This window comes from Episyrphus balteatus, chromosome 3, assembly GCF_945859705.1.
Source record: "Episyrphus balteatus chromosome 3, idEpiBalt1.1, whole genome shotgun sequence".
In the NCBI taxonomy this organism is placed as follows: Eukaryota; Metazoa; Arthropoda; class Insecta; order Diptera; family Syrphidae; genus Episyrphus; species Episyrphus balteatus.
Genome location: NC_079136.1, coordinates 1323659 through 1349552, shown reverse-complemented (window position 1 = coordinate 1349552; position 25894 = coordinate 1323659). Strand labels below are relative to the sequence as shown.

Sequence of the window (25894 nt, the reverse complement as noted above, 5' to 3'; positions counted from 1 at the left end):
CATACAAGTTCCTGGATTGAATCATGTATACAAAAGTAGGCGTGGCAGGGGGCGAATAGGGTCGACACTATTTTGTATTTTTGAACTCGCCTAGATAATCAAATTTCTTCAATTTTATTCAAATTTTGCAAGCCGTTTTCTAGATATAAATATGCACACTCAGAAGGGGGCGTGGCAGGGGCGTGGAAATTTCGCTAAAGTTTGTAAAACGTGTTTAAAAACAATTTTTTTTCCAAACTCAACTTATTTTTAAAAATTTGATTTTTCGCCGCCGCCGCGCCGCACAGTGTGTCGAGCCCATACAAAAGTTTATCATAAATACTTGCAGCTAAGTTTTTGGAGTTTTAATATCTTTTTTTGTGTTTTTATGGCAGGAAAAGAAAAAAAAATTACAAATTAACAAATTAAACAACCTATTACTTTTTTTTAAGTATAATTTATGAAATTTACATTTATCGAAGAAGCCACTTGTGAGCAAAATTAATTTTTTTTTATATATAAACAAAAATATACTTTTCGGAAGGTTTTTGGTGTGCTGAACTCGAATCCGAAGTCAGAAAAATTCTATCATATCACGTTTTTGAAATATTCCCGTTAGAAAATCTGAAATGTAGTTTTTTAACAGTTTTTGAGGTTATGTTCTTGAACGTGGTGATTTATTTTAAATAAATTTGTGACAGTTTCTAAAAGAACTAAATGTTTTCTTTTAAAGCCCGTTTAAATCTTTTCAATATCTTTTTTCTACTTTGAGAAATCTTAAATTGAAGTCAACTTGTTTTGTTTATCTTCTCTATACAAAAAAATCGTATGTTTATTTGCGTTTCATAGCAAATCTCGAATAGTTTTTCGTCAATCGCTTTAAAATTTTGAAATAACGTTTTATTTGCATTTTCGTAAATTCTTATATCGGCGAGGTTGGTAAATACGCCATAATACACAGTAGAGCGTGGCCGGGTCAAGTAATTATATTAAAAATTTAGTATGCAGAAAAATATAATTTTTTTCTTGTTGAAAACAATATTTAAAATATTTTTAATTACATAAACAGCTTTTTGTTACTTGTGGTTGGCTAAAAATTATTAAAAACATCGATTTTTTTCATTTTTGTGATCCCCTTGAAGATGTTTCTCAAAAAATGAGTTATTTAGAGTACTTGACTCGTAGCACATAAATGTTAATATCTCCGGTAATCGCAAACAGAAGCAGACGAAACTTTGCCAATATTAAGTATAGGCCTAAGGCAAAATAATATAAAAAAATTATCGATATGATTTTATATGTTTTTTTTTAAATTAAGTTTAAAAATTAATTTTTTTTTTTTTGCCATTTATCAAAGAAATTTTAATAACTCATATATAATTTTATAAATTTAATTTTTTTTTGCTATACGTTTTACAACAACACTCAAATGAACAAAATAACATTAACAAAATTTTTCAAACAATTACCAAACGTGAAATATACACTCTCAAAGATTCCCATAAATTCCTCAAAATATTTTCGATTTCCGAGGTACTCATGTTTCGGAGCTTATTTTGAATACATAACCTGGGTTATTTTCTAAGATAAATATGTTTTCATATGAGTTGACACTTCTAAATTATATTTTAATAGCAAAAATATTAATTTTTAACAAAAAAAAAGTGATTTATCATAAGGGGACGACACTGTGCGCCGTGTTCCGGTAATAGTTTAGTCAACTTTTGGTTGTAAGCATAATGCATACCTACTTGTAAGAACCATTTTTATAAAGTTATTTCCATGTCGTGCATTAACTGTAAATTAACTATTAAATACGATTGAAAAGTTCCCACATCATCAAGAGGGAAGAAGATTAATTGTGCCATCAGTAAAACAAAATGTATTTGAAGCGTGGGTGTTAGGATGACTGTTACATATTTTAAAATAAGAAAAAAGTTTGAATAATTATAAATGACAGGAATGAAGCCAAAGTCATTTTTCTTAAATCTTTCCCTCTTGGTGGACATTCAAAGAACCTTAAAATTGTAGAAGCCGATATACCACATTTAAGGAAGAGCGACAGCATTATTAACAACACCAAACTCTATCTAATAATTTACAAGCAGAAAGAAATTTACCTTGTGCTCCTTACGCGAAATCCTGATATCCTGCAAACCAAAGTAATTAAGTTTTGAATACTAAATAATTATGATGTCGGTATTTAACTTCATAACAAAAACAACTCAAAAAACAATCTATTCTACGTTCGACCAACGCAACGTCACGAAAATTGCCATCTATTGCAACTTATAATTAGCTTCACATTCAAAGCAATTTCGTCTAACTAAATTAAACGTTCATTTTCTGAACTCCATCAGCTACTTATGCCGCCGCCGTATAATGAAATAGAAATTATGACCACGTACTTTCATCCGACAATTAGCTTCGATGTACTTCACGTTTTCAGTTTTCCTAATTTCTCCTGCATCACAACACAGAGGACAACTCTCTCAAAAAAAAAAAAACACTTTTTTAAGCAGAATTGGAATTTTAATTACATTCAAAATCTACCCTTACCGGCCAATCATCGATGCTTTCCGGTCAATTTGCTTAACAATTTAAATCAATTATTGCCATTAAAATCAGCGGGGATTCTTGCTTAGGGCATTTTCCTGTGAATATTCATACAAAACTCACTTGAGCGGATAAACATTTTTTGAGAAAATAAAAAGGATATAGGCAAATTTTGTTGTTTTCCTTTCAAGTGTACAAGCTTACGTGATTGGAAATTCTCAAATGCAAAAGTGTACAGACTCCCGTTCCTTGATGGATTTTTTTTTTTTTTGTATTTTTCCAAAGTAAGACTGTTTTATAAATTCCAATGTCAATAATGGTGATTTATTTTTCACCCAAGCCAGCAGATATCTTATGTAAGTAAGGATTTTTATTTTCGAGGGTAAATGTATCTCGAAGATCTCGAGAGTAAATATTTATTTTGGCTTCCTGGTGTTGCTTCCATAGGTTACTTAATTTCTTCGTCTCACATCGGTGTTTTGTGTTTGTTTTACCTACAAACATGATGGCGAGACTGTTTCCGGTTGCCATCTTTGAATGTGTTGGAATAACTTGATTAAGTCTTATTAAATTTATGGAATTTTCAAGGAAATGTTTATAAATATCGTTTGTTAAATTTAATTCGACAGGAAAGTTAATCGGTCAGAAAAAAAAATTTACCGATTTATGGAAGAAATTAGAAAATCTGATTAAGTCACATCTGAAAGGAGGTTAATTCCAAAACCTTAAAGTTTTTTGTAAGGTTTAAAAATAGAAGTACAAAAGCCTCTGTACCAGGTGGAAATAATTATTTTCCAATTATTATGGAATTTATATACAAAGTTGACAAAAGAAATAACTTTTTCCTTGTTTGACATAACACAATACCGACATACATAGGGAAAGGTTATTTTTTTGTGTACCCGTATTACAAACACGTAGGTACCTATTCTTCATTGTATTTGTTCTATTGGAGTAGTTGAAAAGGGTCAATATTGAATAGAAATAGATTTTGTTTGTACAACATTTCGATTTTATATTTGACGAAAATAGGATTTGGTATTACAACAAAACCATTTACATTGTTACATCAGACCGAAAGAGTACAAAACTGGATAAATCTTTTTGTGTGTCAAACTACATTGTGACGTACTTATAAAAACATAATTAAAAATTAACCACTTAACAAAATAAAGGGGAGTGAAATGATAATGTCGTTGGAAATGATAATAGGTAGAAATTATTCTAATTAATAAATCGCCCAACCGATAGGCACTTAATTGATTTCTCATTATGTTAAATTAGGATTTAGAGGGATGAAACTATGGAAATAGAAAGTGGTAGGATTTTTGTATAAGGCTTTTGATACATAAAAACTCTATTTAAAAAAAAAAATTAACTTCAGGCATTTTATTTGAAGCTAGCTTACAAAAAAATTAAATGAATGCAAAAGTTAAATATAAGTTTAATAGAAAAAACCGTGCTGCTTTGCTTTAATAACTCTACCCAGGAAATTTAATGCTTAGTTCAGGATGGATGCAGATTTTTTTTTGCCCAAACAAAAGCCTTAAAAAAAGAAAACTAAAAAGAACAATTAAAATTTCTACTCCCTTTCTAAAAATATGAAATTAAAGAGTCTTTGATAATAGTTGATAGTTTGTTTGTTTTGTCTTGGTTTCAAATCAATTGATCAAATTGACTTCTTTCTCATAGATGCCATAGTCAGAATCAAATTGAAACGGGACCACACTGGAAGCACTAGCTTCCAAATAAGACAAAAATTATCAAAACCCAGTCGCAAGTTCTGATGTATGTAACAAACACACAAAACAAATACAGTGTCGTGTCGGTTAAAACAATCGTTTTAAATTAAGTTGAACATCCTTTTATTTTTGTATTAATTTCAATAGGACTTCATATAAAATTAATGAGAATTAATTTAATGCTTAGTTGGCCCAATTTATTAACTCTCCATTAAACTTAAATCGCCATTAAAAAAGGGAATTTTAAAATTAAAAACCAATTTCGTTTAATTCAGTCTCTTTTAAGGATTTTTTTGAAGTTTGGCATCATTAACTAATTGAGCATTAAATTTAAAAGTAGTTTTAGTTAAAACACCAAATTCGACCTTTTAAGAGGGATTTTTAGAGCTAATGGAGGTTTTAAACAGAATTTCTATTTATTCACTCTCCATTAGTGTCAAATGTCATTTCATTTATTTTTTTTATTTGAATTATTATTTTATTTGAAAAATGTCAAATGAGCTAAAGAATTATTAAAAAGTCCAGACTAGAATTCTTTGTAGGTATACACACATGCATTTGTACCATAAAAAAGAACAAAATTCAAAGAAATTAATGCATTTCTAAAATATTTTGTTCTTTTTCGTCGGCTAAAAAGAACAAAATATTTTAATAAAGAAAGGTCACGAAATAAGGAAGAATTTTATGCATTTCTTGTCTACTTCGCACAGATAATACTAGATCTACTAGATTATATTCTCCACTTCAAAACTAATCATTTTTGAGATGCTGCATAATACATACATAACATACATAACATTGCAATTGAAGCCATGAGAAGAAGAGATATAAAGCTTACTTCTAAACCAATGACACGAGATGAATGCCGATAACACTTAAATTTAAGTTGTTATTTGACACCGATGGAAAAAATTAAAAATTTCACTTAACTCCTTCTTCTTCTCATGGTTTAAATTGTAGGTTGTAGCATTCTTTGGTTACCACTGGTATATCGTTAATCTCTTGCATTTTCTGGCGTTTTCATCTGCAAAATACTTACGGGTCATAGTTTTTTGGTTTTTCTTCCAATTCAAATCTATTTGATTTGACAAAATTGTAGCTTTTGACAGATTATTTTTCAAACAAAATAAAAAATCCCTAGGATATTTTTAACAGAGTTTTAAATTTAAAGTTTCCATTAAAAGTAAGGACTTTAAATAAAAAAGAGTGAATTAAATGAATTTTTAATGATGTATACTTAAAGGCGACAATAGTTTAACGAGGCCGTTAACTAAAGCGATAAATTTGAAAATTTAATGGAGGCTCAATAAATTGGCCCTTAAAATGTATTAAAATTAAATTAAGTTTATTTTATTTTAATGTGTTTCATTTATTTTTATTAGAAATCTTATTATTTTAAGAAGATGGGATTTTAGAAGAGCATTCCAAGTGCCTTATTTTTCTTCTGGAAGGCCAGTCAACTGTCAATTTTGCCCTTCAAAAGGTGAAATCGTTTGAATTTTTGTACATTTTGCTTGGATATTGATTCTTTTGAAAACTGAAATCTATCCATATTTTTGAATCAAATACGTACAAAAGTGCATTTAGTCAAATAATTCAGTAATAGTACATTTTTCGAAATAAAAAATGTTAGCAAAACTTTTACAGTATAATGTAAAATTTTACCAAAGTATTTCTATAAACATGAATCAGTTGAACAAAGATTTAATTTCGTTCAATGATATTCATGATTACTTAGAAGCTGCTAAATCAATGTTTAATTGGTGGTTTTTTAACATTTGGGCAAGATTGCCGGGTATTTCTTCGTATTTGAGAGATGGCACCTAACATTAAATATAAAAGAGTCTCTGCTCCATTAACCTTAAAGTCACTATTAAAAAAGGAAAATTTAAAATTTTGTAGTAATGCAATTTGACATATTTTTTTTAATTGTAACTTTAAATATAATGAAGAGTGAACAAACTGGGCCTTAGTGTATAAAAAATCCTACTTTTTTTGTTGAAAAGATTTTGCTGTTTTTTTTTTAATTTGAATTGGGTTATCATATTCGTAGTGCTGCATTCCTTAAATTATTTTGTTCTTTTGTCACTATGTTGGCTTTTGTTTTGAAGGCATTTGCATTGTATATATATATATATAAATAAATATATATACAAATAAATAAATATAATTATATATGCATAAATATATATACAATGGCATTTGTATGAGTTTTCATTTTCTAATTTGCTAATAAAATAAAAACTATGAACTTTAAAGGGATTCTGAGTTTAAGGAACGGTAGATATTAGGTTTGTCTAACAGATGGCATTGAAACCTAATTTTCAGAAAATTTGGAGTTACACACTTTTCTGGTTTTACCGACGATTTTACACATTTCCTGGTATGAATTAAGTCACCTTTCTTTAAAATAGGGTTGCCACATAGAAGTTCTCATATTAAAAATGGCAACCCTGTTTTTTTAATTTTCAGTAGGTATCAGCTTATTTTTCATTTGAGACAATTTTTCACTTCTAACTTGATAAGGGTGCAGGGAACTAAAGTCCACGGGAACTAAGTCCACTAAGGGACTTCGTTCTCATTGAGTGGGAACGAAATCCACTTTAGTGAAGTGATTTTCTTTCCCATTCAAGGTGGGATTGAATTCCACTCTCTAATGGGAACCTAGTACACACTCAAAAAAATTAAAAGAGAATTTATTTCCTACAACGATTTAATAACGAAAAACGAAAGTAATTAAATAAGCGTGATTGTTCGTAAAAGTACTTTTTAGTAAAAAAATTAAATGCACGACTGGGTCGCACGAACTTGCTCTTAGAGTTAAAGTTGCTTAAATTTTTAAGACTTATTATATAGAAATTTGGAAAAAAAAAATAAAATTCGTTTAAAAAAAAAATAAAATAAAATCTGAAATTAAATTGCCCTCCAAAACAAGTATGCAGTTTTGATTGATATATTAAGATGCATTTTTAGAAAAAAAATTTTCAAAATCGTTAGAGCCGTTTTTTAAAAAACTAATTTTTTATAAATAATTTTTTGGAAAAAAAGTTTTAAAATAAAATTGGTATGCCATTCTTTAGAAATCACTAATCAACATCTAAAAACAAAATTTCAAAAAAATTCAATGTCCTGTTTTCGAAAATTTGATTTTTCAAAAAAAAATTTTCAAAATTTTTTTAAAAATCCAAAAATTATTTTTTTTTCAAAATCTTATTTTTGGATTATATTTAAATTATATAAATGCTTCTTCACAAAAAGTTTCGTTGAAATCGAATAAGCAGTTTCGGAGATAATCGGATTTGAAAAAAAAACGGTTCTATGGCAGGTACAGTTAATAATGATTCTCAAAAAAAAAATTTTTTATTGAAAGATAGACCTTAGCTTATAACTACTGCTTGAATTTTTTAAACAAAGTCGTTGGAGCCGTTTTTGAGATATTTCAATTTTACTAAAATCGGTATATGACAAGTACCGTTATTTTTGGTCCAAAAAAATTAATTCCAAAAACCCCTCTGGAGAGTCGCCAAATAACGCTACATACCAAGCTTGAAATTAATCGGTCCATCCGTTTAGGCTGTAGCTCCTTATACAGACAGACAGACAGACAGACAGACGGACTTCCGGGACCCACTTTTTTGGCATTGTCTACCATCGTAATGTCATGGAAAAATGTTATCTCAACTTTTTTTTTTGTACGAATGCATAACTTGATATATAGTACCTATATCGCAAGTAAAAACGTGCAAGGGCATGAGTCCCGATTTTTCGGAATTTATGTCCCACTTTACTAGAATCCAATTCAGGACTTAGGCTAGGCGCACACATGCGATTTTAGTCGCGCGATTATTCAGTCGCAAAAATGGATCACATGGATTTCAATGCCTGTGAACACACATGCTTCCCGCGATTAAAAATTTGAAAATTGTGTCTACAGTGTCATTGAAATTCTTGTCATCTAATTTGCGACTGAATAATCGCGCGATCAAAATCGCATGTGTGCGCCTAGCCTAAGGTATGTCCCTCACTACTGAGACATAAGTCCCAAAAAAAACAATTTCGGCACTCATTTCCCACATGTACTTTTTTTTTTTATTTTTGCGTATAAGTACCTGAAGAGATATGACCACTGCTGATGAAATAGTAGAACTGAAATAGTAGAACCGGTCTTGATTCATTTTTGTCGGTAGTACCTAGTCCAATGCAAAGCACAATTACAAGATGTTGAAAAACAAAAAAGAAGATGGCAAACTTAATGGTTAGTCGAAATAGCATCGTGACAAAATAAGATCATGGAAAGTGAAAGTCTTTTCGAAAATATTTTTGATATGTATTCTTTTTGAGTTAATAACAGGGTGAATTGAAAAAACTTTTGCTCACATGAGAATCTTTTTAATTTGTACAACCCAAACGCGAAAAAAAATTTGCCCAGGGGAGAATCATTTTTGAGGTGTGAAAATAAAAATTCGCGCGAATTTTTATTTTCACACCTCAAAATTATGCCAAATTATAACACTTCACTAACATACAAACATTTGCGTCTGCCTGGCGATCTAACATTACCTAAACAGAGGAACGAACTAGCGTTAGCGGCCATTGTTGGCGTCTTTTTAACTAACTGAAACCTTGCCTGGATCGCTTCATGGGTTCTCAGTATTTTCAATCCGTTTTAGGGTTCTCTGTCCCGCTCACGTAACTTCGTTGCTCCGCTAAGGGTATGTAAAGTCGCCAGCCAATAACAACACTTTTTTAACTAAACTGTGCCTTGTCCCGTGGATGTTAATTCCAAATTTAATGGAACTAACATCCAATTGGGTTAGTTCCGTGGGTGTTACACTCTTTTCAGTTTCTTGAAAACTGGATCTCGAAATGAAAAAGTCAAATTAAAAACTCGCGACTCTTTTTCTTCTTATTTAACTTCTTCTTGGTGAAATGGGAATTAAGTTAACATTCAGAGGGAACGAAAACCACACGTTTTTTTCCGGAATTAGATTCCCACCTAGCATGGGAACTTACTCCACTTTACTACAGTGGGTTTCGTTTCCACAGAGTGGGAACTAACTACCTCAGTGGACTTAGTTCCTGTGGACTGAGTTCCCCGCACCGTAATTCGACGGTATAGCTTTGCTCCCACTATAGTGAAGAAAAAATCTTGTGTATAGTTAGGTATTCCCTCTTAGCTTGGGAAATAACATTTTGCACTGCACCTTGAATAAAGAGGATGGACTACTTCATCCGACATTCTTAAAAAAACTATTCTAATTTGTATTGGAAAGACCATTAAATTTATTTTTATTGAACAACAATCCATATTTTGTATTTTTGTGAATATGCTTATTTTTTCGAAGAACTTTACCCTAAAATCACTGGTCTATTGCAACATGGCCCCTAAAAATACCTTTTTCGTCAATCTTATATGAGTTGGTGTCATAGAAATCAATGTATCTTAGTTCAAAAAAATTAATTCAAAATAACCCAATAATGTACTGACTGAAAAAGCTACTACTTTTAGACATTAATGCTCTCATAGAGCATAGCACTAACCGCGCTTTTGTTCATTATTTATTGAGGCAAAAGTTATATCAAATAATATCGAAAAAGGTTTTATATTTTGTGGCTTAACTTAATTACTCCAAACTCCCATTACTATTTATCTCCAATCCTTTCTTATCTTACACATTATTTAAATAACTTATACATACCTTCCCAACACAAAACCACACCAAGTCATTATTTTATCTTCATGTTAGTTTATTGTAATTAATGTTATTTGATATCTTGCCAACAAAATTATACCTATCTGTTTGTCAAATATACCCCCGCATACTTTAACATCCAATCAACGCAAAATAACAAAAACAAAAAAGATATTTCCAGAAAATTGAATAAAATAGCTTAAATTACCTACCTACTACCATCAAAAAACGACCTTCCCTAAATACATAAGCTGCAAAATATACGGATTCAAATTGCTTCTGTCTCCCATTCTCCATCTAATAACCTCCTATACAAAAGCTATACGACCTACCCTCTTACACCCAGCAGCAGCAAAAAAAGGAAGAGAAAGAAATTTTTCAAAGAAATCTTTATTTTGCTTTAATTAGTCCGTCAAGAAAGAAAGATTAAGAAATTTAAGTTTAAAAGTCCGCATGAAGGTTCAACAAAAAAAAAAAACAAAAAAAAAGGTTACTTTTATAATTGGACGAAATTTTATTGATTGACGTTTTTTGATCAAATAAGCTTGGTCCCTTTAAAAAAAAAAAGTTTCACTCCTTTTTTTTGTTGTTATTGTTTCGTTTAACTTTTTCTTATCTGTGAAAAAAATTACCCACACATACCTTTTAAAATTTTAACCCCAATTTGCTCTCTTATTTAAATGATTGTCTTCACTTTTTTTATTCCAGAAAAATAAAGGAAAAAAGGAAAATGGTAAGGTTTTATGACCAACATAACGATTAAAGAACTCAAAACAATCACCTCGTCCATTCAAGCGGGGGGATACGCATCAATGCCAATGCCAAAGCTTCATCACAAAATAAGTCTATGCGTTTTAAAGAGGCTCTTGAGTGAGAGCGTTCGCAACCCATTCTGCATATAAATTGCTAATTATTCGTATACCTACGAATTTCTAATTTTTCGTTTCGTTTTTTTTTTTTTTTTTTTGTCCTGTTCGTATGTTACTGCTGCCCAGCTCGATTTTACAACCTAAAATTTGTTTTGCCTCCGGGTGTAATTGAAAACAACAGGATACAGACTTAATGAAAACATCAAAAAAGGACCTCTTGTAGTTCAATCAATCAGGGATTACTTGAATGACAATAAAATTGCTATTTTTCTATAAGAGCTACCGATACTTCAAAGTTTGCATGTTTTTGACGAGATGGAAGTTTTAAAAAACTTCAAAATTTTTGTTGAATTTGTAAAAAAAAAAATAGGACAAAAAGGACATCACAATAAAGAATACATCAATGTGAAATCCTTAAACATTTCATCCTCTTATGGGGATGATAATCTGAGATTTATATCAAACCAATACTGAATGTTACGGTTTTTTTCTGCAAATAGGATTATTATTTCGTCCCAATTCGGTTGGTTTATCCTTGTGGATCGAATTGACATTTGTCAATATAGAAGTCCACATTCTTCAAGTCGATTATTCTTTTTAAGTATTTAAAACATTTCCCAGTTCTCTCTCAAAAGAGGATTTAACTTTTATTACCAAATGCTTTTAAGAGGAAGAACTTTTTTGCCCACAAAATTAGACGAACAATTTATCCTCACAACATGCAACTTGCACACAAGCCATAGGAACTACGATAAGTACTTTCATAGTTATAGTGATGTCGCTTTTATAGAAAACGACAAAGGAACGAAGACCATAACCTCTCTCTACCTATCCAATTTACCTGGAACATGAAAATGAATCATAGACTTTGGGTGACGTAAAGCAGCTTGCACTGACTATACTCTACGTAAAAGGTACATCAGGGATCCTTGTCCCGCATATAACAGGTACGCTGACCCCAAACCATATCAAAAAGCCCCGCCGCATTCGATCCACAACACAATTGGATTTACCTTTACCCTACGCGCGCCGAGATTTCCATTGGCTGTTGCTATAGTCTTGGTCGGTTTTAAAAACTTTTTAAGCTTGGAAGGAACTTTTGGAGAAAATTAAAGTCGCATGCTCATATTGAATAGAATCCACAGTGTTGCCAGTGTGTCGAATCCACACACTCTAACACTCAGAGGGGTTACAAATCGACAAATCGATGCCCATTGTAGTGAAACACTGAAGTTCATTCGAAAGCACTCTTGGAGAAAGGCACACGATACTTTAACCTATTAATCTATAGGTGCACGCGTGTAACTCAAGGGCAAATGGTTTTCTTCTATGGAAAGGGAAGCTTTTCTATATCAGAGTGTGCTCTCAAGGTCAGTAGTTGGGTTTTAAAGTTTTCTCGCTCTCACAGAAATTTATGTTGTTCAGAACAACAACTCTTTGTGCTTAAATGCTTGTGTTAAAGCAGTCTTATGGGCAAGCAGTATGGTAGTAGTTTTTAGTTTGTATGAGAAAAAGTTGCCTCTTTTTTCATACTTACGTAAGATTGTAAGATAGTGTAAAGGTGTACTTAAATAGGATGTCGTTTGTGGTGGTTGTTTAAGTCATGTTGTTAAACATTTCTTGTATATGGCGAACTTCTTTATTCCAAGCACTACATAGTATTGATTCACTACTCTTAAACGTCTTCATAACCATTATGTTTTTATGCTCCGTTCTTAGCTTTTAAGTTGTTTTTATAGGCATTGGAGGAATTTCTCCACAATGAATAGGATTTGAATTTTAAATTGTTTGAATCTAAATTAAAAGTAATTTTATTTTTATTTTTCGTAACTGACATTAAAATATTTTAGATTTTTACTGTTGCTTATAATTAACAACTGTATCTAATTTTGGTGATGTCCAAGACTTTGGAGGATCTTAAAAAGAGGTTGTCTGTAAAGCCGGTTTACGGACGATGATTTTACGTGATAACGTCGTCAGAAAATAGGTTGTGTGCTTTTGTTTAAAATGAGTCAATTGAAGAGTTTACTTTTTTCAAACAATCATAATTTACAAGAAAAAGCTAAAAAAAAATACCTTTTTTATTTTCTCATTGTATTATTTTTTTTATTTTAAAAGCTTACAAAAAAAAAGTATGCAATTTATAAGCCAATTATTTCTTCTTAAGAATAAAACCATTTTTAAATTTTTACAATGCTTAAAAAGTATAAAAATAATATAATGAAAACAATCATTTTCATCAAAAAAAGCAAAAAAAAACATGAATTTTTATCTTCTCACGTCATTAATTCCATTTTTGTCCCTAACAACCTATACAAAATTTTATACCATCAGAAAGTTTATTGTCTTAGCTCAATATATACATATATATAGCGATCAGGGGTCGAATTACGGCACACGATTACGATCATACGTTATCGTTTTGACTATTGTTCTCTTTATTTAATTAGTAGAAAAAAATAAGGACGCATAGCAACCATACGTTAACGAACGTATGCCGTAGTTCGACCCCAGGTCTATGAGACATCTACAAAAAGAGCTAGAATTTTTTTAACTCGATCAAATTTCATTAAAAAAAGTAAAAAAATTTTATACAATGTGAGACCTTATTATTTCACCTTTCATATGACGTATCAATCTCATTTCAAAGATGCCTACAAGAGAAGTTAGAATTTTTTAAAGTCAACCATGTCGAATTTCCAGACTGAGATTACGGTACTTTTCACACTGGTGGCTGTTCGGGGGGCAACATATCTCCACTGGTGTTTTGAGGTTTTTCGCAAGTTTCTTGATTTAACATTGTGTAGCTTATAGTTAGTCTACCGTTATGTGTGATATACCAAATGAAAGGTAATTGTATCAGGATGCTCATAAAATAATTTCTGAGGATGCTCAAATAAAATTTCTATCTGCTCTAGGTCGAATGTTATAACCTGTTGAATTCTAAAATTTTATTTTACCGTTATCTCAAAATTGTGTTTACGAAAATGTAAATGTGTCATGGTCAATCATTACTCTATATACTTTATTCCTGTATCTATTAAAGAAAAAAAAATAAAAAGAAAAAACGATGAAAATCGGTAAAAAAACGTGTTTTTTAAAAACTTGTTTCTTCCGTTATTCATTCAATACTCACTAAATGATTCCAATTTTTGCATAAGGCCAAAACCTACATGTCATATAAGTTTGAAATTTTTTGAACGCTCCAAAAAAAAGCATAAAAATTCAAAAACTACCCAAAAATACCCTTAAAAAACAAGGTGTTTTTCAAAAATTCATATTTCGAAACGCAGAGTGTTGGACAAAAATCCGTATTAGACGCCTAATTTTTTTTCCCTCATCTTTCACCTGGCATCAGGTGAATTTTCCCTACGCAAAATCATCATTTTGTCATAGCCCCAACACGTGTACACTGTACAACGTTCAAACAAAACGTTATAGCTTAGTTTCAAAATTTTTTTGAATTTTTTCATCTATCTATAGCAAAAAAATCAACTCTCTACAACTTCGCGTTTAGATTTTAGCTCAAATTTCATCTTTCCGTTTTACCCCTGTTTACCCTATTAAATGACGGAATTTTTAAAAATCCTTCATTTGGATTAAACTTTAGGTTATTATCTTTCAAATAAGCTATAGAAGATTTTTGTATCTATAATAGTTTATTTTTAATTTTTGATTTAAATTCTTGCCGCACTGCGAAAGTTCGAGAGTGGAACGTTAGAAAATGGCTTCACTTTTTTGTGGTTCATCGATTTATAAGACGTTATCACGTCAAAAAATTATCTGTGTTAAGCTACTGGAAAAGTGAAATTAATTTTGTCAGTTGTGAAAACTGGACTTAAAGCAATCAAGATCAGGTCCGTTCTTGTGCGAAGAAAACAAAAGGAAAAGTTGATCTCTGAATGCATCTAACTAATGTTTTCCAAAATTGGTAGTGGCTTGGGGATGATTCACTTGAAATAAAAAAGGCAGTATGGTCTTCCTAGAATCGAAAGTCTATGCAGTTTTAGTTAACCAACGGGTCCTGGAATATTTATAAGTGCCCCTGCGTTGGTTGGAGCTATTTGATGATACCATTTTTTAACAGGACAAAACTCCTTGCCATAATTCCAATATTGAAAGTATGAACTTCTTGTTTTGTTTTTAATATGAATGACCTAAAACAATATTTGCATTGCGATACCTCCTGCAACCTCATAGAAAAACCTCTCTTAGTCAATTTCTCGGCGATATGTAATAAAAGCAATAGGAAGACCAATAAAATACTAATTAGACAAAGAATGCAATAAAAATACAAAAACACTCCACCCATAAAGCATTTTTCTGTAATCCTAACAAAATGATGCAGGCACATAAAAACCCCATTTTTCGGTATAATCACTTTTTGTTCATTGTTCCCGTGACCACTATGGCACTCCAGTAAAAAAATTAAAAAACTTTAAATGTATCATGAAACTGTTCTGTAGTTATTGCAGCAGATTTCACAAAATTCAAAAAGAAAGTTTGAACAAATTTTTTTGAACAGCAAAAAAATAGATTATATATTTTGTTTCCAATATTTTCAAAGTCATATTTTAACGGATAAACCTAATAAAATAACTACAAAAATTGAGAAAAATAAATAAAAAAACCGTTAAAATATTAAAATTTGATTTATCAATTCATTTTTTTAATGCACGATAGTGCACTATATCTTAAGAAAATTATAAACCAATAAAACTGCATCAATGATTTTGTAATAGGTGGTGTACTTTGCTAAGAAAAAAACAAATAATAAACAAAACATCGAAATCGAAATAAAATACAAAAACATTTTTTAATGAGAAATTTTAAATGTGATCTTTTTAAAGGACATTTTTTCCGACCACAATCAAAAAACTAAACCGACTTCCATGGATCAAAACAGGGTTTTATGGTTTTTCTAAAACTGAACGAAATTGAAATGGGACCACATTGCACATTTTGCTAACTCCGCCCATAATTTATTTTTGTTTTTTACAATTCTTTCACTAAAATATTGCCAAATAATTAGGAACAATTAATTGATCAAAATATTTTTTATTTCCTGAGCCATTTCGCTGCAAGTCAATTAACAGTTCCAAGTTTTATAAAAACTCAATTTCTAACTTTTTTCAAAAATCTCTTTTAACACGTTTAATGCCAAAAAATTAAAAAAAAATTAAAGTCTGAAAAAAATGATTGTCTTTACCAAGCAGAATCTCTAAAAATATAACAATTTAAAATCTGAAAAATGTTCACATGATAGCTACACTTATCAAGTTTAAGTCTTTAAAGTTTTAAATTTTTTGAACAAATGGTTTGGCTGGAATATAAAATTGATCGAACTAGGTCCAAGAAACCCCATGTTATTCCCATAAAAAAGTTCAACCGCTTCGCGGCACGGGTTAGAATGAAGTTAGAGACTTGAAACTTGGGGAATATTTTTTTTAGTTTATTTCCAACCATATAAGATCTTAGGAGCATACAAATTCCAATTATTTTAAAATATCGAGCACCCTATTGTGCACCTTTCAATTCACATCATGATTTGTTATATTTGTTATATTTATTGTTTGTTTTATTGTTCAAAAAAAAATTGGGTAAAGTTGAAAAAAATTGAGAAAAAAATCACTTTTTCAAGATTTATGGGATAAAAACCTACACTTAATTTGTTTAACCAATAGATTTATATACATCATTCAAAAGGTTTGGAAATCCTCTTTCCAAATACATATAACATATTGAGAATTGTTAAAAAAATGACTGAGATATTGATAGATTACATCGTAAAGTCTGTAAAAATGGTTTTTTGTAAATTAAAAAAAAATGGAGGGTTCCAAAAATATAACAAAAATATTTTTATGCATTATTCGACCATAGGAACAGGCTACACTATGAAATTCGTCGGGTGTATTTTCAGTGTCGCACCGTGTTATTAGCCCTGTTCCATTGGAGGTGGTAGTTTACTGCTAGTAGATGTTTTGGTTAATCTAGTACTATCATCTTCTCATACTCTTCTTCCCGAGTAGATACGATTTGTATTGAATTCGTTGAAAGTGCGTTCCATTGAAAATCGCTAGTAAACTACTAGTAGTACTTTGCCACCTCCCAATGGAACAGGGCTATTACAGCAGTTATTTTTTTACTAAGGGAGATTGTGAAAAACAGACAAACTCAAAGACATTAAACTTCTTCAGACTGAAAAGAACTGGGGTCGAACTACGGCATACGTTCGTTAACGTTTTGACTATTGCTCTCTCTATTTAATCAGAAAAAAATGATAGAGACATAAAGCATTAATACGTTAACGAACGTATGCCGTAGCCGTAGTTCCACCCCTGTATTTGGCTGTTTTTTTTTTTTTTTTCGTTCGGGATCGGAATGCTCTTCTGGATTACACGCATTGAAATTGAAAGTGACATAAACTTATGTGCCTGTACGAAAGTGGGAAAAGTATACAAAGAAATTAGGAAGACACCCCTGTTTTCGTACTCATTTGTTTTTGTTCCGTATCACCCTGTACTAAATTGAAACGTCATTTTTAAGAACGTCAAAAAAATTCATCAACCAACTTCTAAAGTATTTGGATACACCAAAACCAAATCAAACACAGAAATAGAAATTAAAAATTCAAATTCAATAAACTCCCAACATTCAACAAAAATAGTTGTAAGTTGTAATATATTCTATAATCAATAATATCCTATAAAATTTTCTTTAGAAACCCACTCAATTAGCTGGCAAATAACCAACTCCGGAAATCTCCATTTTCGCATGTGCCTCAGTGCCTGTCAATCAACAACTTTTATTGGTGGGCATTGCATTTTTTCCAATTGAATTTGTTTTTGTTTTGCCTCCTTTGTAACTTGGTGATATTTTCTCTTCTCAACGTCATCAGAATTCTTTGCATTCTAGGTTTTTTTTTAATAAGCTACTCTTCATTTGTCCAGCTGTTAGCAAAAGTCTTATCCAAAATAATTTGCAAAAAAAATGTCGTCCAACTTTAAATACACAATGCTGAAGACAGTCAAGCCCTACATCAAGTATGTGCCCCAACTATCCAAGCCAGTATTACGTGTTCTCATCCAAGTGTCTGTGCATTACATTGAAAGCCGCAAATGTTCACCAGAAGTCTTGGATCTGGCTTTAACCAAATTAACTCATTCCGGTTGTGAAATTCCCGAGAACTTTTGCGAATTGTTTGCAGCGATTTTACAGATAATGCAAATCTTTTTAAGGACACCCAAGGGCAGTGTCAAGGACGATGAACTGCGCCAATGTTTAAGAGAGTTGAAGTAATTTTTTGTTTTTCTTTTGGTTTTGTGGCTAAGAAAATTATAAAAGAATGCATTTATTAATGAATTTTATTGCAGATTTACAGAAGAATGTATTGATGACATTAGCAAGGTCTTGCACAATCATAGGGACTCGCTGACAAAGAATTTTTACGAGGTCAAATGCCTTAGATCGCCTCCGAAGAGATTGCAATGGCGGATTAATATCTCACTTGGAGATTGGTAAGTTTTAAAGACTACAAATACATAAATAGATAGAGTAGGCGAACGATGTGACAGTATAAATTTAATTAAATTAAATTTAACAGTGTGAAACAACAAAAACTTACTGAGAATTACTTCATCTTTTTTTTTTTCAGTAGAAATTAGTGGGGGTAAATACTTTAGAATAATTGGAAACTATGGATCATCCATACAAAAAAGTATAGGATAGATTTTTGTTGATTTTGCGTTTTATCCCTTCCGAAGGTATTCTTTAAATCAACGTTATTCAAACTAGCTTCTATTCATCCAAATAGTTTAGTATGTATATTCAATTCGGATAAACTACCAGACTCTCTAGTGATTGTTATATAGGCTGGTGGAGCAGTAATCGCCCAAGTAACTTTTTTTTACTGCTCCTTAAAATTCAGTTTTTAGAAATATAAAAGAAACTACCGTTTTTTCTTGTGGATAAATTATGCAAAATAAATTAGCTATTCGCTAAGAATTCACAAGTGGTACGATTCGTTTGTAGTCGGTCCCCATCTCCTAAAGTCGGCCACTTGAGTCGCTAGTAGTCGGCCACAATTTAAAATTCTATATTATCTATCGTGTTAGTAGGAAAAGTGAAATTTTTGAAATTTACAAAATCTTAGGCTTTATGATAACCATAGTTAAATAAAAATTCAATTGAAAAAGAAAAAAATTATTTAAAACAAAAATAAAAAAATATTTTTTTAATCAAAAATATTTTAAATGGTTTTGAAATTGTATGATCTTTAACACAACTTTTAACATCTCCTTAAAAGTTTTTAAACTTATCTGGGTTCTTTACTCTTCCATATGTTGTTCTTTATTCGAAAACATTTTACCTGGTGTAGCAACCTGCCAATCAGAAGCTGGAAGTAAATAATTGACGAGCATTTAAAAATAACTAAGCCTAGCTACGAAAATTTTCATACAAAACCAGCACAAAATTTTGCTTTTCGTTGCACAATACGCAGCTTAGGTAACGAAATTCTTACCTGTGCTAGAATATATGGAGATTTTTCAATCGTTTGTCACTCCCATTTATTTGCCCAGGCAATTTTTTTTGCAGCAAAAGTTTTTTGGCTCTGGAGACTTAGAAAAATTTTCGTTTTGCTTCAGCAGCGTACTAGGCTTACTGCCGATTTCTTCACAGATTCCTAACGCTAATACCGGTCCTAGTCCTAAAGTTAGTACTCAAATCAGTACCAACTCATTTCTTCACCCAAGTACTAGGTCCTAAAACTGTCAATTTAGGACCGAGTACTAGTTAGGACCTGGTCCTAGCTAGCTCCTCAAAATCGATTAGTACCTGGTTATTATACCAATCGTTAGTACTCAGATCGGTACCAAGTGATTTCTTCACAAAAGTCCTAAGCCTTAGTACTGTCAAATTGGTACCGAGTATTAGTTAGGACTCGGTATTTATTAGGACCTCAAAATCGGTAGTCTAGCGGTTAGTACTTCAATCAAAGCAATGGATTTAATTATTTTTAAGAGATATCTGGCAGATTTTTTAATTTCTTGGGTGTTGTTGCACTTGACAAGTGCGTTTCTATTGATTTTAATGATTTTGTTTTTTATTTACCAAAAACATAATAACCGATTTTTTGCATTAGATATAATTCATGAATAATAACGACAAATACGTTCATCTGCCTTGAAAAATTGCAAAAGCAAAGCAATTTTTGAATGAATTATTATAAAAAAAATCGTTGGCACTGCATTTCTGATAGGAAAAACCATGGTTAAGTATAAATATAAATGGAGTCACCTACATACAATATTCACTTAAAATATCACCTTTCGGTACCATTTTACGGGCAGAGGACATGTTTTAGAATTCGTGATGGCCGTGTGAAAACCATCTTCCAATTTCCAACGCAAAATGTGTTTGCAAAAGTATTTTATTTACAAATAGTATTGAAGATTATGCTCAAACTTGTCTTTATTCTGTTCGTCCTATGACTGTTATAAAAAAAAAAACTGTACCAAAACAATAAAGCTGCAGTTTTTCTAAAACGTTATTTTTATTTAGATATTCGTCTTTTTTATTACTTATTTTAAAATGATTTTTTTTTCGTATTACTTATTTTAAAATGATTTTTTTTCGGTCGGCGACTTTCCCAAGCAATAGCCAATCTATATTCTTTGGTGAACTAGTTACCAGTCTTGCCGACTATTTTGTATATGATCCAGACATTATCTTCATTCTTGATTGTGACAGTTCTTAATAGAATTTATCTTCTGTTCTTGTTGGCTTCTTTTCAATCTTCACAATATTTTTTAAAAATTATTTTAATGTTAATTTCATTAATTTACTGTTTTTTGTATATTTTTCATTTGGTTTAATCTCCTGAAATATCAAAATAAAATATTTCAAACATCAAAATATTGTCAGAATGACAGTTAGACCAGTTTTATACGTATTATTTCTTAGGACTGCGTTGTGAATTTAGATCAGGTCCTATATATGTGAAGAAATGCTCGGGTCCTAACTTTTCCTTAGGACCGAGTACTAGTGCTAGGACCTGGTCTAGCTAGACCGGGTACTAAGCTGACTTAGGACTTATGTGAAGAAATTGGCCGTTAATGTTTTATACGAAAAATTAGAAAAAATTTAATTTCCAGCCACTGTTTTCTTGTTTTCCGTACAAAGTATTTAAAATATTGAATACAAAAATCAGAGAATGTCCAAATACGGGACAATCACGGGACAAATTACAAAATATGGGACACTTATACGTCCCAGGCCACTTATACGGATGGTCACCATACCCATGCACATCTTGCAAGAACTTGTAAACAAATACGCAATTGCGCAAGAGCATTGTCTCAATTTTTTTAAATACCGTTAGAAGAAACGATAAGCTTTAAACAAAACCAAACATTTAATGAGATCCCTATATATTTAATCTATTAACCATCAATTAAGCACGTGGTGGCTTATTAAATTAAATGCATTTGCATTCTGCAGACGACTTAACCGACTCATTATAAAAGAATAATAAAAACTCTTGTTATTTAAAGTTTCACAATTATTGATGTTGTTAGATTTTATTAAAATAAAAATAATATTATATAAACGGTAATTATTACAACTTCTCGTATGTTTCTTTTGTAGATTAGATGAAAGAAACTTTTCATCTAATCTAAGACTTTAATAATCTTTCAAAAAATATATTTTGTTCAAAAAAATTTCAAAAATGTATTAATGGTAAGTTGTGTTAGTTTCTTGGTAAAACACTGGAAAACAATCGGTTTAGAAACATGAAAAATCTGCCTAATTGTATATCAAATATGATGGTTATTTCTTTATTTGTTTCTTTTCTTTTTTTCAGTGGCATAATCCAACTCTCCCAACCAACAATCATAATCCACTTTCAAACTCCAAATGGCGAATATCGAACTTTGGAATTTCCGGTTGCGATGTTTCATCGATTGCGTTACAACATTGCCCTGCTGCTCAAAGAAATGCAATCCCTTGAGAACCGTGCTTTAATGAAGAAGTACACCACGTAAATTCTCTGCAAAATACAATCTATCATCTAAATATTGCAAGAATATACTTGCTGCTATAATCTTTTTATTCCTATTTCTGTAACCTGTTCCCAAAAAAACAAAAGAAAAACAAAAAATATAAAAGTGTGCTGCGTTCGATGTTATTCTGCAATTGGTCGACGTGTCGCTTCTGTAATCCACTGTACTATTGTCTAACTTCGACTACAATAAGATATTTAATGTATTATTATTGTTGAATTGTTTAATTCTATGTATTTGAGTAGTAAGGCTGTATTATGTAGTGTTAGCTATATTAATGTTCGATGTGCCAGTCAAAATAAAACAAAGTTTGAGATATAAAAAAAAGACATACATATATACACGTAATAATTATAAAATTATACAAAAAAAAATAAAAAACAATGTATTTGCCTATGCAATTGAATGGTTTATTTTTAAATTGATTATATTATATATAATTGTATTATTATTGTATATATGAAAAATTAATAAAAAAAAATTTAAAAAAATGAGTGAGAAATTACACAAAAAAAATTACTTTTTTTCTTCACTAAAAAAAAAGTCAATTAGACTGAAGAGGAGCTGTCATGCTTTCTTACCACTTGAAATGTGTACAAAGCTTAAACAAAGAAAATTCAGTATATTGATTCATATATAAAAAAAAAATAGGAATATTGTCCCAACGAGATTGAAAAAATGTACCAGCTGTAGATTTCGATATTTATTACGAGTATGCTTTATGTACAGTGACGAGCAAAAGTGGTCAAATGTTTTGCTAGTTAAATAAATTAAATCGTTTGAATTTAATTATTTTTCTATATTATGCCAACATAAGTTTTCCTGATTAAAATTTCCTGAATAAAAATGCTTCATTGTCCAAAAATGGAGAGTATCATATTGGTATTTGGACTTCACCAATTCTACTCGTTTGGAAAAAGGCTTTTGTTTAAATATATTGAGTGTAGTAGAAGTAATTTTTAACACTATTAACAATGCTTTGAGATACAATCTATCAATCTGTAAAGAAATAATTTGAAAATTCGGTCGTAATTCAGCTTAATGGAAAGCTGAAAGCTCATCACTATTAGGCATGCGTTTTTTACTGCCCTTACAATTTCTTCAAAATTTTCAACAGATTTTCAGTCAAAATGGGTCAAAAATGGGTAAAAATTAACAATGCTAGAATTTTTTCAATGGGTGAAGGTAAAAAAAACCGTTTTTTGCCCTTAACTCCAGATTTTGGGGGTGTTAGGGACTTTTTATAAATGAAAAATATATTTTTGGAAGCATGAAACAGAATAATCAAAGACACTGCTATTTCAATATTCTTGCTTAAACTAGAGTTCATTAAATGCCTAATGCAAGAGAATGGTAGGATTATTTCAAAAATTTTAAATCTTGTATGTAGTAGGTTAAACACCGCCCAATGCAAAACATCATTTTAAACTTCTGCAGAAAGCACCACATTAAAAATATTTAAATTTTTATAAAATTTGTGTAAATATTGCTATTTGTGTGTTCACAGCTGTGTCATTTAATTGCTTGTTTCACAGAGAATTTTAAGAATGTGTTCGTTGGTTTTTTAAAATAATTTTTTTATGAAACAAATTTAAAATAAATATACCCTTATATTGGTTTTGAATTTTTCTTTTCATTTTTTTAATTAAAAACTATTTTTTTTTTTTAATTTTGTAAAATTTTAACATGACCGTTGCTCACGCGATGTTGTATAAAAAATTTCGATGAATTTTACGAAAAAACATTACATCCTTTTGTTTTAAGTTAGCAAGATTTTCCCTAGTGGTCCTATGGCAGGTACTGTTGATTTGAATCTTAAAAAAAAAATATTTCCTTTCTAAGGAATAACCAAAGCCAATTTACTGGCAAGTTTGAACCAAATCGTTCTACTTGTTCGGGCTGTAAGTTGAGTTAGAGGCCCACTTTTTCGCCTTGGCCGGGTTCAAAGCCGGCTACCTGAACTCAAGTTCTCAATCATAAAAGGTTCCGGTTCACGCAAGAGTTTAAGTTTAATAAAAAAAAGCTTACCTCTATAGCCTCAGATAGTAAAATAGAGCCCCGAATATTTTATACAGGGCTCCCAAAGCTACGATACTGACGTATACATAAATTCAAATTCGGCAATAATACTTGTTTATAATCCTAATTTCTTAGGATTTATCCAATACACAACGTACACGAATATTTTTGATTTCAAAAAATTACGTATACACCACAGTGCCCTTTTTTATTTACAAATTTTTTTTAATAACTATTAAATTAATTTTTATTTAATAAAAGAATTGTACAACTATCCAACCCTTTGATATGGCAATATGTAATCTTACTTATTAAAATTGAAAACTTTATTTCTCTCATAATATTTGGTATACATCGGATTATACAAAATTACTCTTATCTACTTTCTAATGTAAATAATGTTTCTTGCCATCAACATCACGTAATCTCTGAGCAGCTTGTTCAGGTGTTAAATCCCTCTGTGCCTGGCACAAAAGTTCAAATCCAACCATAAACTTGCGAATAGTTGCAGAACGTAACAACGGTGGATAATAGATTGCATGCAGTGTCCAATGAGCGTCATCTTTTCCAATTTCATCGCCAGTCGGAGCACCATGCCAACCCATGGAATAAGGGAATGAACATCCAAACAAATTATCATACTTTGTAGTCAATTCTTTGATGGTCAATGCTAAATTATCAATTTGACTCTTTGTCAAATCATTAATTCGCTTATTCTTATTGCGAGAAATCAACATTGTTTCGAATGGCCAAGATGCCCAATAAGGGACAACTACAAGCCAATCTGGATTCTTAACAACAATTCGCTCTTCTTTGGTTAACTCTCGTTGAACATAATCATCGAGTAAGGCACGTTTGTGCTGCTGGTAATAGGCTCTTAGATTTGTATCTTTAAGCTTTGGTTCCGATGGGAAGAACGAACAAGCCCAGATCTGGCAATGAGGATGGGGATTCGAACAACCCATCGCCGAACCTTTGTTCTCAAAGATCTGAACCCAAGTGTATTTCTTTTGCAGATCATTGTATTGGTTAATCCATCTGAAAGAAAAGTCATCATCATGATAAAGAATAGTCTTATATCAATCTTAAATGTGTTTACTCTTTGATAACTGCAGATATTTCTGTTGAGCTCATCAAAGGCAAAGTGGTATTTGACTTTGGATGGAAACACATTACCCTACATGTGCCCCGAGCCGGGGCTACCTGAAACAATGGATCACTGCTGACCGGAGGGTCCGGAACACCTTCCAGAAGAGCTGGAAAATCGTTTGTAAATACAAACGTCGACTCATAGACTGGGTTTTTCTATTCGAGTCAAAGTACTTTTAAATCAAAGTTAAGTTAGTAAATAAAAGTTAAGATACTTACGACACCATTGGGACGTGCTACTCCCGGACAGAGAGGATTTGTGGGATCAAATTCGGGGAGCTCATTTTTCTGAGGGGATTCTTGTTGACCTGACCACGGACGCTTCATGCGATGTGGACAAACAAGCACCCATTGTCCAGTTAATGGATTCAAGCGCCTGTGCTGATGTTCTACAGAATAATTTACATATAGAATTGATTAAGTTTATTATCAATCATAACACGTAAACGTTATGAAACTCTACCTGTTGCAACAAATTCTTCTTTAGACATTTCCTAACTTTTCTAACTTGTTTTGGATACAATTCAATGTGGAATGACCAATTGGTTGGTGGAAAATAAGTTCTTAAAGTAAATTTAATTTGATTATTCAATCAATACACTTCAGTGGACAATTGAGTCAATTATTTGAAGAAATTAAAATAACACTTGTTTACGCTTTCGAAGACATGAAAAGCTGATAAGGGAATCAATCCACTACCATTACTGATTGTCGTGATCCCTCTCTCCAGCAGTTTAGTGTTTTTATTTATCATTAAGAACTAGAGATGAAACAGTATATCGATAATAAACAAACAAATATAATTCGATAACTTAAAAGTTGTA

General features: G+C 31.0%; 2 protein-coding genes and 1 long non-coding RNA gene across 3 annotated transcripts in view; 2 read left to right on the top strand and 1 right to left on the bottom strand.

Moving 5' to 3' along the window:
- The window catches only part of LOC129914068 (uncharacterized), a 145921-nt gene extending 133216 nt beyond the window's left edge, over positions 1-12705 (top strand). The window contains exons 3-4 of the long non-coding RNA XR_008772132.1: positions 10679-10703; positions 10966-12705. This is a non-coding gene — a long non-coding RNA (uncharacterized LOC129914068). The remainder of the gene's footprint in view (positions 1-10678; positions 10704-10965) is intronic.
- A 4692-nt stretch (positions 12706-17397) lies between these two features.
- Positions 17398-22297, top strand: LOC129914064 (COMM domain-containing protein 5). Its single transcript, XM_055993114.1, has 4 exons — positions 17398-17508; positions 17561-18134; positions 18213-18356; positions 21704-22297. The coding sequence occupies exons 2-4, from the start codon at positions 17830-17832 to the stop codon at positions 21882-21884; spliced, it is 630 nt and encodes a 209-aa protein (XP_055849089.1). The 5' UTR covers positions 17398-17508; positions 17561-17829; the 3' UTR covers positions 21885-22297.
- Positions 22298-24229: 1932 nt separating this feature from the next.
- Positions 24230-25801, bottom strand: LOC129914061 (probable galactose-1-phosphate uridylyltransferase). The gene is made up of 4 exons (XM_055993109.1): positions 25534-25801; positions 25290-25459; positions 25021-25226; positions 24230-24959 (listed from the first exon to the last, which is right to left on the bottom strand). The coding sequence occupies exons 1-4, from the start codon at positions 25559-25561 to the stop codon at positions 24308-24310; spliced, it is 1056 nt and encodes a 351-aa protein (XP_055849084.1). The 5' UTR covers positions 25562-25801; the 3' UTR covers positions 24230-24307.
- Positions 25802-25894: the final 93 nt, after the last annotated feature.